Source organism: Elephantulus edwardii, unplaced genomic scaffold (assembly GCF_000299155.1).
Source record: "Elephantulus edwardii isolate Elephantulus edwardi_28Jun2011 unplaced genomic scaffold, EleEdw1.0 scaffold00270, whole genome shotgun sequence".
NCBI classification, from domain to species: domain Eukaryota; kingdom Metazoa; phylum Chordata; class Mammalia; order Macroscelidea; family Macroscelididae; genus Elephantulus; species Elephantulus edwardii.
In genome coordinates, this window is record NW_006400020.1 from 3,045,683 (window position 1) to 3,062,040 (window position 16,358).

Here is a 16,358-nt window from a genome sequence, read left to right on the forward strand (position 1 = left end):
CATCCCTCCCTTTCTCCCTCCTTCCTTCTTTCTCTCCCTCCCTCCCTCCTTCCTTCCCTCCTTCCTTCCCTCCCTCCCTTTACGTTCTTTATGGATGATGTCTTTGGTCTCAGTCCACAACTCAGTTCATCAAATCTGTTCTTCAAATGGATTTGAACAGATTGAAACAGGTTTTAAAAATCAGAATCAACCCAAGATCCTGTTTTGGCTTTCTTGGGCTTGTCTTAATTTTCTTTAGCTTCAGTTTGAACATGTATCATATGAATAATTGAAGGTCTTTTCCACATTTAGCACATACCCTTGTTTAGATTATTGATATTGAACTGTTCCACCATCTACTCTCATAGATACAGTCAGTTTGATTTTTGTGTGTTCTGCCAGGTGAGATATGTGTGTGTATAGTTACTGGTTGTTTTTTTTTTTAAGGTATTTGCAATGAATAAATCATTAAATAAAATTCCATTATTGAGTTTCTGGCCTCATTTCTGCCATCGGCGCCATATTTTTCAACTATCATTTCTTCTTCTTCTTTCCAGCTTTTGCATTCTAGTTACCTACTATTATTTGTAATGTTAGCTGCAGGCAATTTTTAGACACCTGCCTCATTCTGACCCAGGGTTATGTCTCAGGAATGATTAATAATAAGGAACAGAAACTTAGTCAAATCAGCTCAAATAAGAGATTTATTTGAAGGATAAAGGACAGTATTGTAATCCTTGTGCAGGATGTGTGGCTTGGTACCATGACAACTAGAAATGTATCTTTATCTTAGGATTTTCATTTTCTGAAGTTTTACATTTGTAAAAGCATGGAAATTAAAAATATTTTCGTCATTTAGAAGAATTATTAATACATGTGAGGAAAGCATCAAGTAAAGATCATAGACAGTAACATTTCCTTGATTCTTTCTCTAGAGCCACATGGTTTCCTATCTCTGCTAAAAACTGTCAGGCCTGATCCTTGATTTGCTTCTACATAAATTCCACTATTACCTTCTAAATACCAGATGCTAAACACTGTTGAATGAAATAAATTAGATCTTTGGCCTCATAAAACATGCACTTTAGTTTGAACTTGACCTATGAAGGTCTAGGTTATCCAAAGTAACAAATATTAATAGAAAAGAAGGTGGTGGTGGTTCTGTGATGTGCCCTTGAGCCGCCGCCGCCGTATAATGACCCTGTGAATAATGGATCTGAACCTTTCCCTACCCTACTCAGCATCTCTGATATACTTGAGACCATTGATGCAGTCACTATAAGGGAGGCTTCTCTGAGAAGGTAGCATTGAAGCTGCAACATGAGGATGAGAAATTGTCCTGTGAGCAGTGGGAGAAGAGTATTCCAAGCAAAAGGAGAAACTGTGAGGAGGACTGAAGGTGGGAAAGAGTGTAATGTGTGGGAGGAACTGAAATGAGGTCATTTGGACTGCACTGTAGAATGGAAGAATGTGGCTTGAGATGAGGTTGGAGCATTCGGCAGAGACTCAGTGATGCAGGCCGTGGGAAGAACTTCAGAGTAAAGTAAATGTGATGTGAGCTTTCATGAAAAGATTTTAGGTAAGATCTTAAACCATTTATGTTTTTAAAGATTATTATGATTGTTTTGGATAGATGGTAGAGGATTAATAATAAAAGCAGGGAAACAGTTCAGGAGATTATTGAAATAGCTCATGGTCAGAGATGGGGACTTAGTGGAGATGGAAGAAAATGGACAGATTTAAGGTATATTTTGGAATTAGAAATGAGGGAATTAGTGATAGATTAGAGTTGGAAAACGTGAGAGAAGGAAGACTCAATCCTGTATCCTAAGTTTAGGTTTAAGCAACTTGGTGAGATGGGAAAAGGTAGAGAGAAGAACAGGTTTGAATATTTAGAGGTTTGGTTTTTGTTTGTTTGCTTTTAATTCCATGTGATACTAGGTAGTTCTCTTAGGCGATACAGAAAACAAATTAGGTATGGTAGTTTTCTTAGGACAGGGAAAGAGAAAAAAAGGCACTTTTTGTTTAAAATCTAAACGAGAGAATGGAACTATATCAAACTTTTTTAAGTTCTGAAATGTTCAGATGTGCTGGAATCTTACTAAAAGAAATCTTTTCATTGTAGACTCAAGTGTTACTACAAAAATACATGACTTTTAAAATTAGGGAAGACACTTTGTCAGTCCATCTTGTTGAGGTTCTTGCCCTCTTCTGCTGGCCCTCCACCTTTTCAAGCATGCTGTCCCTTTGAAGACATTTCTGGGGAAAGGTCATCTTGCTTGGAAAGGTGAAGGACCAAAAAAAGAGAAGATGACCCTCAATGAGATGAGTTGAGATCTGTTCTTTATTTTTTAACTTATTGTGTGTCATCGAATCGGATCTGATTGGCACAGGAGGAGATTGCCCCTCCTCCAGTGTAGCGTCTGATGGATTTGAACTGCGCACCTTCACTATTGTTTGAGACCTGTTTTTAATAGAGTCGTTAAGAGTCATACTAAACTTTATGGTATCTGTTAACAACAGCAATAACAATAACCTGCCCAAAATATGTGGGATGGAGCTTCACCATCCTTGGAGCACTCTGGCTGCAGTTTCTTCATGACATATATGTATGTTCTTTTGACAGTCTTTGAAACCTTCAGAGTTCTCTAACACCACAACTGAAGGGCATCAATCCTTCTTCTGTCACCCTTATTCATTGTCCAGTTCTCAGGTGTGTACAGCAGGTGACTAGAAAGACTATATGACTTGAATCAGCCACACCTTAGTCTTTTAGCTGAAATCATTGGTCTTTCGTACTTGGAAGAGATTTCTGACAGCAGACTTAACTAGCATATTATGCTAGTATTAATTTCTTGACGGCTGGTTGAATGGTGTTGATTGTGAATCCAAGTAAGATGAAGTTGTTAACAACATCAGTTGTTTCTCCATCTATCATGATGTCATAGAAAAAAGTGCAGATAGAGTGCTCCCTGGAGGCTAGGATGATGAAGCTTCGTCTCACATACTTTGGGAATGTTGCTGGAAGAGGCTGTTCCTTCGAAAGGGGTATTTTATTTGGAAAAGTGGAGGATCATGGAGGCGAAGTAAAAGAGAGGAAGACTCAACGAGATGATTGACACAGTGACTACAACAGTGGGCTCAGGTGTGTCAGAGATGGTGAAGCTGGCACAGGAGGAAACGGGTCAGATCTGTTGGCTATAGGGTCGCTATGAGTTATACTTGACTTGATGGCACCTGACAGCTACATTATAATGTTGCCTGTTGGGTCATTGGTGAGGATCTTTGTTTCCTTAATGTTGAGATGTAATTCATATTGATGGCTGTATACTTAAAAAAATTAATATATTTTATTGTGATTTTAACAAATGTTTAAAGAAAAGTTGGACTTTCATTTGTTCATTGTTGCACATTTTCCTTCCTCTCTTTCCTTTTCCCTTCCCCAGTTCATTTTCTTTTTAAACATTCATTGTTGCACAATTTTCTCCCTCACTCTTCCTTCCCCCTCCCCAGTCTACTTTACAGAGCATCTCTTACTCTGGATTGTTGTCATACTTGTAATACCTAATCATATATTCCTTTTCAGTAGTTCTTTCTCTCATCTGTTCCAATGCAGTGTTCATTATCTATCCACTCTTTACCTATTCTCTGTCCAACCCACCCTCACTCACAGTCCTGCTAAAACAATGGTATTATGCAGTATTTGTCCTTTTGTGACAGATATATTCTTTGATCTTCTGCAACAAGTGTTTCAACTCCTCTTTAGCAAGCAAGGCTGAGTTATCTGCATAATATGCAAGGACGACATGCAAATTGGTGACTGATCCTTTAGTAGTCATTTAATGATGTCTCTTAAAGAGCCCTTATGGCACAGCGGTTAGGTGGTAAGCTGCTAATGAAAGAGTGGCAACTCTAACCCACTGGCTTTTCCCAGAAAGATGTCACAGTGTGCTTTCTCAAAGTCTCAAAAACTCTTTCTTATCGAGTTGGAATTAACTCAGACCTGGCCCTCCAAGCAAGATTCCAAGGCTGTAAATTCATGAGAAAATTCTTTATCCCAGGGAACTGCTGGTGGATTCAAATCACCAGAGAGCTAGCACAGTAACTTCTTGTGGACTATGCAACCAGCGTCCTCTTTAAAAATTCACTCACTCACTCGCTTGCTCAGTTGATCCTGATTTGAGCACATTGTTGTAACCACTCTGTTAGTCCATTGCATTGAAAGTCTTTTATCACTGACCTTCTAATGACTATTTGAAGTGAACTTTCATCTTCGTATTTTCCATTTCTTGTTCTAGTTGTCCTTTGAGCCTCTGCTATCGTAATGTCCAGCTTTGCTTTCAAGTTATCTTGCTTCTTAGTTAAAAAAAGATAAAGACCCAAAACCACCTACTGACAAGGATCACTAGTCAGTTTTCAGGTTGAACTTTTAGCCTACCTTACCATGTATATGTTGTTGTTGTTACTGTTATGTGCTGTCGCGTCTCCTGCGACTCCTAGTGACCCTATATACAACAGCCCTAAACTCTACTCTATCCTATGCTAATCTCACTGTCTCCAACACACCTACCCCCATTACCCCAGTCACTGAATCAATCCATCTCACCAAATGTCTTCCTCTCCTGTGTTATCCCTCCTCTCCCAAGCATGACGTCTCTCTCCAAGGACTGGTCCCTCCTTGCAATATGTCCAGAGTATGTCAGATGAAGCTTCAGAATCCTTGCCTCCAAGGAGCAGCATGGTTTCACCCTCTCCAGAACAAACCTGTTTGTTCTCTTAACAGTCCATGGTATATTCAGTATTCTTCTCTAACACCACAGCTCAGAGGCATCAATTCTCCTTCTACCATCCCTGGTCATTATTTAGATCCCTGATGCATAGCAAGTGATTGCAAAGATCATGGTCTATCAGGCGCACCTTAGTCTCCAGACTGACATTGTTGCTCTTCAGTACTTTGGAGAGGTTTCTGAAAGCAGAATTTTCCACTGTAATTAGTCTTTTAATTTCCTGGCTGCTGGTGCCAAGAGTGTTGATTGTGGAGCCAGGCAAACTAAAGCTGTTAACGATCTCAGTCTCTTCCCTATGTATCATGATGCTGCCATTCGGCCCAGTGGTGAGAATCTTTGTTTTCTTGATATTGAACTTCAATCCATATTGAAGGCTGCAGTCCTTGACCTTCTGCAGCAAGGGCTTCAGGTCCTTCTCACTTTCAGCAAGCATGGTTGTGTCATCTGCATAATGCAAATTGTTGATGAGTCTACCTCCAATCCTGATGCCACATTTTTCCTCATAGAGCCCAGCCTCCTCGATAATTTGTTCTGCATGTAGATTGAAAAGGTATGGAGATAGGACACATCCCTGGCGTACACCTTTCTCATTTTAGAACCCTGCACCCTTCTCATTTTAGAACCCAGAAATGTTTCCTTGCTCTGTTTTGACAGCTGCCTCCTGGTCTAAGTATAGGTTTCACATTAGCATGATCAAGTGTTCTGAGATTTTCCTTCTTAGAGTCAGCCATGGTTTGTTGTGGCCCACACAGACAAACACCTTTGCATAGTCAATGAAACACATTCTTCTGGTACTCCCTGCTTTCAGCCAAGATCCATCTAACATTGGCTATGGTATCCCTGGTACCATGGTCTTTTCTAAACCCACCCTGTACTTCTGGCAGTTCTCAGTTGATGTTCCAGTCATTTTTTTTTTTATAATCTTCAGAATCTTGCTTGCATATGATATTAATGATATTGTTCGATAATTTACTCACACTGTCGGATCACCTTTCTTTGGAATAAGAACAAATATAGATCTCTTCCAGTCAGTTGGCCATGTAGTTGTCCTCCAGATTTCTTGGCACAACTTGGTGAACATATCTAGGGCAGCATCTGTTTGTTGAAATATAACTGTTGATATAGCGTCAATTTCTGGCGCCTTGTTTTTTGCCATTTCTTTCAGAGCAGCTTGAACTTGTATATACAAAAATATATTACATCTAAAATATGAAATAACAGACAGATTGAGTTTGCCTGAATGGCAAAATATGATTAGAATGATTACAGTGTTAATCCTTTGTTTTTTTGATATAGTTTATGATTATGAAAATTATTTTGATATGTTCAGTGTCAAACTATTTTGATGTAGTCATTAATGTCAGTGATGTGCTTTTGATTAAGTAAAATGATATATTTGTTTTGCTGACATTAACTAATTTACATTTGCTACTGTGTCACATAACTTTAGGAAAAAATTAGTTTTAATGTAATTACTTAATATTAAAGACATTAGGTTATGTGTAGAAATTTAATAGCTGATTTAGACTGTTATCTTACAATCAAATGCTAAAAGTTTAATAATCATTGAAATTTGGATTCTAGAAGGAAGTTGGAAGGAAAGAATTGCTCTGAATAAAAGTCATAGTTTATGTCACTCTTGAAACAGTTACTTGGAGCAAGAGTCAAATTAAGGAATTAAATTTGAGGTCATTCTAAATAAATTGCAAAGATACTCTTGAAAAGAAAATATTGAGTTGATTTTGTTGTCCTAGGAGATTGAGTTTTCTGCTAGGCACTTGATTGTTGTAATTGTTTTCTTTTCTTTTTTTTTTTTTAAAAAAAAGAGAATTGAAGTACCTGACCAATGATAAGAAAATGAGATCCAACTCTTCCTGGTTTAATAATACTAACTCCTAGTATCTTGGTTAATGAGTGATCTTTCATTCAAATCCATAAAAATCTAATGTGATTTGTAAGAGTTTACCAACATAACGGATTTTCTAAGTAAATGAATGAAACCTTTTTTTAAAAAAAAATTAAAAAAAAACAAACCAAAAAACATTTAAACCATTTTTTTTTAGTTAATTTTAACGAACATTTACTGAGATTCTGGATTTCCATTCATTCATTGTTGCACTTTTTTTCCCTGCCCACCCCTCTAAATCAGTTTTGATGGAAATCTTTACAAAAGTAACTCAGTCTTTGAGACTGATCATTTTTGGTCTTAATTACTTACTACTTTAAAATCAGTGTTAGCTATGCAGTCCAACAGTCAGTTAGGCCCTTTTGGCATGTTTTAAACTTTGTTACCATGTTAATGACTACAGGCAACTGTTTTTTGTTTGTTTGGTTTTTTTTCCCAGTCTTAAAAAATGGCTCCCCCGCCCCCCTTTTCAAGAAAGAAAACAAACCTGAACAAATACCAAATCAGACAGACTACAGTAGGAGATGAAACAAAAGTTCCTGGGAGAGTAGATGTCTCTTGAGAGTGAGCTAGGCTGAGCCTTTTCTAACACGACAACCTCAATTGAGTGCAGCAGGCGCTGACTTGGGCCCCCTCTAGAAGCAGACACTCTCAGCAGAGCTGGAGGGCCTGGCAGTGTCTGTCAGCAGGTTCAGTACAGCAAGGAAGGCCATCGTGGCACAGTCCAGTGGTCCTGTTAGCGAAGGCTGCTGCTGCTGCTGGCCTGGGAGCTGCCCATACCTGGGGGGTCTGGACTGTGGCGATTCTTGTTCTTTTTCTCTTTCTTCTTTCTTTTCTGCTCAGGAACCTCCTCTTTTTTCTTTTTCTTCTTTTTGTGATCTGAATCGGATGGTGTTTCTGGTGGGACAGGATCCTGGGTACGGCTCTGTTTATGTTTGTGTTTATTCTTCTTGGGAGGCTGAATATGCATCAGGTGACACTGCTCCGGCAACGGGCCAGTATGGAGGCGAAAGACAGCCAGCAAGGTCCCTGTGATAGTGTTTTATTTTAATTTTTAAAAGACCTACTCTTGTCTTTTTAAATTCCCTCTACCTACTGTATCATTGCTGTATCTTTCTCTTAACTGCTGTTAAGAAAGAATGATCTGCTCTGACAATTGCTTTTCTTTTCCCAAAGAAAAAGAAGTACTTTTTGGTCCATTTTTGTTTACTAGATAGCCCCATCTCTCTTCTGGATTCATAATTATCTTTTAAGAAGATAAATTATTATTCATTGTACAGTGAAGAGGATGAGAAAAAAGCCCCTAACATTCCTATACCTTCCTAAGTTTCTAGAACCTAATGTGAAAAGAACTCATAGTTTTGGATCATTGAAGAACAGAGACTCTTAAAACTCTGTGTAAGTTTAAAAAACTACCAAGTGGAAAAAAAAATTTCTGTCACTTTGGAGCATTCTTAAATTTTAATAACTCATTGATATTTGCAAAGTCAATGTAAGTTTCAGAAGGCATATCTATACAAATGCAATGGCATTCTGTTTATAATAGTTCGTTTTTAATATCTTTGAGTAAAATATTTGGGCTTTTAAAAAAATTTATTTTTCATTTCAATGAACATCTACAGAGATTTTGGAATTCCATTCATTCATTGTTGCACCCCTCTCCCCGCTCCCCCCCTTTTGCTCCTCTCCTTCAAACGCAAAAGAAAAACTCCCTCATTGGTACGCAATCCCCCACACACATCCCCCAACCCCCAAATATAAACCACTCTGCAACCCTCATTCCATACTCTTACGATAAACATAATGCCCTAAAATATAAAATATTCTCTCCCCCAAAGACTTCAGTGTTGTAAACATATTTCATCCAGTTTTTCTCAGTCTTACCCCCATCCCGATGTCAGCCTCATTCTACAACAGTGGCACCATATAGCATTTGTCCCTCTGTGACTGAGATACCTCACTCAGCATAATGTCCTCCAGGGTCACCAGTTTTGAATAATATTGCATGAGTTCCTTGTTTTTCAATTTGGGCTTTTTTTGTACATTTTTTTTTATTCTTGTGATGATTCCCCCCCACCCCCATGAGCTACTGCTGGGAACTTTAGATTTTATTTTCATTTACAAAAATAATTCCTAAAATTAGTAAGATGACTGTAAGGAGGAAAAGACACCCCACTATATACAAATATACATAAACAAAACTCACTGTAAATGAAATATTGTATAAAATACAGTGTGTGTGCATGAAACAATGTATATGAGTCATAAAAATAAGAAATAAAAAATCAATTAAAAATTATTTTCTAGAAAGCAACAAATTCAGTCTCCTCCCCTCAGTTTATTTTCAAAGAATCATAGTGAAATGTGGAGAAAAACTGCTAGTTAAACTACTAATAAATCAAGCATAAAAATGTCCATCAGTGCCAAAAGCCGGTAATAGCTACCACCTCCACCCCCTTGTCTGTTTATGAAAGCCCATAAAAATTAAACAGTACAGAACCTAGAGAATGATGTACATTTTAACATTATCAAAGTTAGGCCTTCTTTGAAGTTACATATTTGTTATGTTTGGTGTTTTTGCAGTTGACTCTGGTATTCCGCTAGGGGTTATTATGGAGAGTTGTGAGAGTATAGATCTAAATCTTTATATTTTATCTTTGGAATTTGAAGTTTATGGAGATATAGATAGATAAAAACCTCTGAATGAATCTATTTATTTTTTTAAATATAGCTAGTGTCTTTGCTCCATGCCAGTGGATCTGTCTATATGCCTTGGCTATAGGTAGAATTTGGAATGTTCTGTATATAAGTTTCCACGTTTATTTTAATAGATTTAAAGATTTTGTGACCTTTAAAGCTATCGAACTTTTAAGTTGTTAAAAATACTGATAATAAACTGGATTAAAAATACATGAGCTTCTGAGGTATATGTATATTTCTTATAAAATAATTTTAATTTTTATTTTGTTCTTGTTAGGTGCTGTTGAGTTGTGTATGACTCGTAGCAACCCTATGAACAACAAACAAATCTCAACCCTGCCCTATCCTACATCATACTCCCATATCTGATATGCTTGAGTCCATTGTTACAGTCACTGTGTCAGTCCTTCTTGCTGAGGATTGTAAAAAGAGTATAGGCAGTGTGGGGATGGCCGAGTCTGACTTCTGCTAACTACACAAAGGGGAACTGTGCCTGTCAGTAACTTCCACAATATAAAATTAATTACAGTTAGACATGATCTTTAAAGTTCTTATACCTGCTTCTATTAATTCCAACACCAATCTTACAGCTCTTTTAGGACTAAAATGTCTTGCAGTGACTACACAGACTTTACAGAACCATACTCACAGTTATGAACTTTATTAGGGAAGTTAATAGGCTGTTGTTCATGTTGGCTGGAAGATCCAGTCCCTCAGTCCAGATAAATTCCCTAGCATGGTCACAGACCCTTAGACCTTCAGCCTCATGGGTTAGGTCTTTGTTACAAAGTCCTGTCAGTTATGGCATCTTCCCTCAGTCTTCCAGAAATCTTGGGTGAAGACCTCTGGCTCTGGCTCCGTGGGAAGCAGTCTCTAGTTAGCTCTGTCTTCTGTTGGTCTCTGGTTTCCTGCTGAGACTGTTGTTTCTCTTGTGTAGATCTTGGTCTGACTGGTGTAGGAATCTCTGGCCCAGGAGGACACACACTACTTTCTCGTCCTTGTTGGAGTTGAGATTCCCAATTAATGCTAATGAAACCACTCAAGTAGGATGACAAGATTAGCCAGTCCTCTTTTTGGATAGACTAACACACTTTGTATGATCCCTTCCGTCCATGTGGCAAAGTCAAAGCCAGTGGCTAGGAAAGCCATTTTGAGCAATAATCTCTTGACACCGCAAAGATCTTCCTCTCCACCTTTTTCAGCATGATATCTCTACCAAGCACTGATCCCTCCTGACAATATGCGTGCGTAAGGTCTGTGAAATGATGTTTCATCATCCTTGTCTCAAAGGAACACCTGGGCTGATTTTAGAAGGACATAAATATTTTTGTAGCATTTTCAAGTGTGCTGCTTTATGTTGCCTCTATATTCTTGATTGATTTGTTTTTAAAAATTATTATTTTAATACATGAGAATGAAGTAATAGGTCTTTAGAGATGTTTTGTTTGTTGCAGCATTTTTAAGCTTTGCAACCTAGTTTTGTTATATTAAAGATACTAAAATGAATCATTATCAGAATCATCACTTTTCAGTTGATCATAAGTAGAAAATATTTATAAAATAAAAATGAAAGATTCTGTGGGTGAATGGAAAAGACAAAACCAGCTTATTTTCCTTTAAAGCACTTTATCAGGAAATGATAATTTTAGAGTATTTTGGGCTAAGAGCCCAACTTGAGAGGAAACATTTTGATAGACTTGAGGAAAAACAAGATGTTTATTTAATTTTGATCATGTCTCATTATAGATCATATATTTTCTTAGGTGAATTTTAAGCTATTTCAGTGCAAGTAATTAACTAAAACTCCTTAAATTTTAGTCTAATTCTGCAGTGCTGACTATATTATCAGATCATCAAGTTATTTCTACTCTTAAAACTGTGATACTAAGTAGCAAAACAAGTAAGAGTTAATTTTTTTGTTGTTATTTTTTGAGTTTTTTTTTTTTAAATTGTGATTTTAATGAAAGTTTACAGAAAAATTGGATTTTCATTCATTTCATTGTTGTACATTTTCCTCCCTACCTCCTAAAAAGTTTATTTTAGAGTCAGATAGACCTTGGCTCTAATCTCAGCTCTGCTGCGGTATGTTGTTTGTTGTCAACTCAGAACAGTTTGTGGATTCGAACCACATGTGTTTGGTATTCTAGTGCAGCAGCTTCTTCTGGGGCATCAGAGCAGTGCATTAGTTGGCAGATTATTTAGTTTTTCTCAGTCTCAGAATAGGCTGCTCTAGTGGCCTAATGGTAAGGGCCTTTGGTGACCTAAAGGCAGGTAGTTTAAATCCGCTAGTGAATTCTTAGGAGAAAGGTGGACAGTCTACTTTAGCTTTAATGAAGAAAAAATTGTCTCTGAAGATAGTTCTCAAAGTATTTCGGAAACTTGGCTGTTGTTGTCATTGTCTTTTGTAAACACGTACAACTTTCCAAGGTGATAAAAGGACAACTTTCACTTGGACCTTTCTGTTGAGGATTTTTTTAAAAACTCAGACTCTTTGCTTTAATAGTAAACACTTAGAAAACTATTTGGTCCTTTAACAATAGCCAAGAGGAGCAGAAGAAAATGATATTATATTAGATTGAGATAAAATGTACTTCCCTTGTGTTGAAGTAGAATAGAGTTTGATTTTTATGGCTTGGAAAGAAGTTGCACCTCTGACCCAAAGACCACACCTCTGTGGCCATTCACATCCACCATGGCTTCCTGGGAGAAAGATAGGCAATCTCTTGTGTGACTTCTTGTTATTATGTTCCGTTGAGTCAGAACTGACTCATAGCTGATCCTTAAGCCCAGTTTTCAGAGGCAGTAAATATAATGAAGGGAGACTGCCCATCTTCTTCCTGAAGAGCAGCTGGCAGATTTGAACCTTGTGCCTATGGTTTAGCAGTGCAGCTCCTTATCTCTAAGCCACTAGAGTTACCTAGAGGGTCAGTTATGAGATGGTTCCGACTCAATGGCAATGTGTAGTAGTGAGTATGAAGGTCCCTGGGTGGTTTGATTGGTTAAATGCTTGGCTACTAACCAAATCGTTTGCTATTTGAATCCACTCAGAGATGCCTTCAGATATCATGAATTTGGGGGAAAAGGAAGATATTTGCTTAGGGAGCATTGCATTTGTTAATGGTAGTGGAATAGTTTGAAAAAGGATAGCAAAAATGGTTGCACAGTATGAAGAATATGTAATTAATGTCACTGAATTATACATGTAGAAGTTTTTAAAATGGAATATGTTTTGTTGCTTATATTTTCATTATATGCATGCACGTGCACGTAGGAAAATACAAGAAAAAGTGAGACGAATGATGTGGAAGTTTGCCTTTGATCCAGTGTATTAACAAGTGCAGTACAGTATTTTAAGAGATTATTATATTCTTTATTTCTGAGCTGGAAAGACAAATGACAGGAAAGATAGATTGTATTAACAGTTATTTTAAAAAGACTATTTCATAAGTTCCATAATCTCTTTATGTCACAGAAGGTGCTTGCTCTAAAGGCACTCAGCCAATGACATTTTTTTGATCAGTAATTAAAATAATTATTTTTATGGTGAGCTTCTATTTTAAAAAGACAAGAAATCAAGAGTGTGCTTGTTGTGTCTGCCACAACAGGAAAGTGTGTGTGTTCAATTGTTTTTAATGATGAGATTCTTATTTTAAATGATAAGAATTCTTTATTAGTTAGCAGTAGAACACTTTATCTATTGCACTACAAGGGCTCATCTCTTCATCACTTCTTATTTTATCAGGAGCACTTCCTGTTTATTCTACATTTGTAATATTTTGAGCAGTTGTTTCTCCATTCGTCCCCAGCTCTGCCACTATAATATTCTATGCATCCATATTTTAAATTCACCTCCCTTGTCTATCCTCACTACATAGTAAATTATTTTTGTTTTGTCACACACACCATACATAATCTCTCTCACTTCTGATTTCCAAATATCTGCACCTCCCTTACATGTATAGGATTTTAAAAGAACAATATCAAAACAAAACATAATTCCAAACAAACAAAAATAAAATGAAGATCCTTCTGTATGTCTGGTAAACAGTAAGATAGACTACCACAGGCATATGTGCTAGTCCTGATTACAACTAAGAACAGCAAATATGTCCTGATGTATAAAGACAAGGAATTGAAAAGTACATAATAATTGTATACTTGTGTGTTAAAAAGGGAGAGAAATAGGAATGTACATTCATAGTTGCAGGAAAATTTTCTAAGTAGCTAAGAAAAGTGGTAATTTGGATGGAACAGGGCAGATAGAGGATGGAGATTAGAATGAGACTAAAAACTATTAACTTCTCTCACTAGATTTTGAATCATCTGAATATATTGCCTATTAGAAAGAAATTAAAAATTTTATAAAATGTCTAAAAGATACTTTCTCTTTTTTCTGTTATCAGTAAACTAAAAAAACTGAGTGAAGACAGTTTGACTAAGCAGCCTGAAGAGGTTTTTGATGTGTTAGAGAAACTTGGAGAAGGGTAAGTACAAAATAAATGCGTCAGATTCACATAATGACAAAAGCCACTTAAAAATATTAATCTTCCAGTTAGAATACATTTGATTGAAGTGAATAGCACCATATTTTTACACATAAAAAGTAGCTTCTGTGTTTGTTTTTCCTTTTACTAGGTGATATTTTCATAAAAGCCTCCATATGTTTTTTGTTTTAAAATATTGTAAAAAAATTGCATAACAGACTGGAGGGAAAGCATGGTTTGCAAGCATACATTGGATGCCTGCATTAGTTCCAAAACTGTGGCAATAGCAATTTCAGTTAGGATACTTTGTAGCAGCTGTAATGGTAGATACAATAACAGTGATTCTTAGAGACATAGACTACATCACACTCACTTACTCATTGCCCTAGCCAGAACCCCCCCATAGTAGAACCCACCCACTCAAACCTTCTCATTGGGTTTTTTGAAACTAAATCAGTTGGGAGGAGAGTACTCATTTTTTTTGTCAGGTGCCTCCCACAGGGGCATGACCTTGGGGTTAACAGCTAAATACCCGATGGACTGTGCCACCAAAACGTCCCGTAAGGCCGTATTGTTGTTGTTACTAGGTGTTGTTGAGTGACTATGACTCAAAGCAAACCTGTGAATAACAGATCTGCACCTTGCCCTGTACTATGCCATCCTCATCATCTCGGATATACTTGAGCTCATTGATACAGCCTCTGTGTCAGTTCATATTGTTGAGGATATTCCTTGGTAAACGCCACCTTTTAGTGTCTTTCCCCAAGGACTGGCCTCTAATAACAATATGTGGAAAATGTGTGAGATGAAGAACAGGTAAGAAGAAGCCAAAAAAGAGGCTGTAAAATTTCCAAGAGGTTTATTAATTAGTTTATCCTGTATAACATCCTTATGTACTTACAAGAAATTATAAGTTTGAAAGATTTTGACTTTTTAGGTTATGTGAATGTAAGGCCTATTTACATCTTTTAAGAATGTGAATCTTATTTGATTTGTGGAAAGTGATTAATAGGTAGAAATAAAGTGTTTCAGTAAGGAAATCATTGCATTGGTAGAAGAATAATTGTTATACTTTCATTGTTATAGTGGAGAAATGTGTTATTTTGAGTATAAGGAGTATTTAATAGAGTTTCAGAATAAACTAGAGCTTCCAAAATCATGAAAAATTTGTAGGGCTGGCTTCAGGACTGCTGTACATAGGGTCGCCGTGAGTTGTAAGTTGCAGGCGACTCAATGGAATATAACAGCAACAATAACATACGAGTATGGTATCCAGTTACTTGCTAAAATTTATTTCACCTCTCAATTCGGCATTCAGTGCATTCTCAGTCATTCATGGACATACATAGAACAGTGAAAAACTTGATTCACTCACAGTTGAACAACCTTGTTCAATATTCACTACTGCTGTGTTGCTCGTGACTTTATAGAACACAGCTACTGCAAATAGCAAGAGTCGACTGTATACCATAGGTCAAATCAGCAAGAACAAGGAAAAAAGAAATACAGAAAATGTAAAATGATAAGCTAAATATAAGATAAAAGGAATAAAATAAAAAAGGAATAAAATAAACTTCCCACTAAATATCAGTTCTTCTGTTAAAAGACAAGCTGTTAGATTGGATTAAAATACAAAACCTAGTATATACTTTTTATAAGTTGTTGTGTGCTATTGAGTTGGAATTCACCCATACCTGGCCCTCCATTGGGTTTCAAAAAGACAAAGTTCCTCACCATTGGGCCAACTGGCAGCACCATGATAGATGGAAAGGGGATTGAGGTTCTTAATAATTACAGCTTGCTCAGCTCCACAGTCAACAGTCTTAACACCAGCAGTCACGAAATCAAAAGACAGATTTCATTGGGAAAATCTGCTGTTCGGGATCTGTCCAGAGTACTGAAAAGCAATGATGCGACTGAGGTGCACCTAATTAGTCCATGGTCTTCACAATTACTTGCTATGTGTCAAAGAGCTGGGCAATGACTAAGAATGATAGAAGAATAATTGATGCCTCGAGTTGTGGTGCTGGAGAATAGTCTTGAACATATTACCAAGGAAACACGTCTGTTGTAGAGAGGATGAAACCAAGTTTCTCCTTGGAGGTTAGGATTTTGGAGCTCCCATCTCACATTCTTTGGGCATGTGCCCAGGAGAGACCAGTCTTTGGAGAAGGACATCATGCTTGGAAGGGGAGAGGAAGACCCCAGATGAGATGGATTGATACAGTAACTGGGACATTAGGGGTTGGTGTGTTAGAATTAGTGAGACTGGCTCACTACAGGGCAGTTCAGAGCTGCTGTACCTAGGGTCCGTATGGGTTGCAGGCGACTTGATGGCTCACAACAACAGCAACAAACAAATCACACAGAAGGAGGCTGCCCATGCTACTTCTCTTGCAGAGTAGCTGATGATTCAAACCACATGCCTTTAGGATTGCAGTACAGTTTCTTACCACTAGACCACCAATGCTCCCATTTTTTTGAAGAGGCTGTGTAAAAGCA

The 16,358-nt window shown here is 37.3% G+C and overlaps 1 protein-coding gene across 1 annotated transcript in view; it reads left to right on the top strand.

Annotated features, from left to right (window-relative positions):
• The window catches only part of STK3 (serine/threonine kinase 3), a 347,232-nt gene that overhangs the window by 13,541 nt on the left and 317,333 nt on the right, over window positions 1-16,358 (top strand). The window contains exon 2 of the mRNA XM_006900017.1: window positions 13,776-13,856. Coding sequence (XP_006900079.1) covers window positions 13,776-13,856 — 81 coding nt within the window. The remainder of the gene's footprint in view (window positions 1-13,775; window positions 13,857-16,358) is intronic.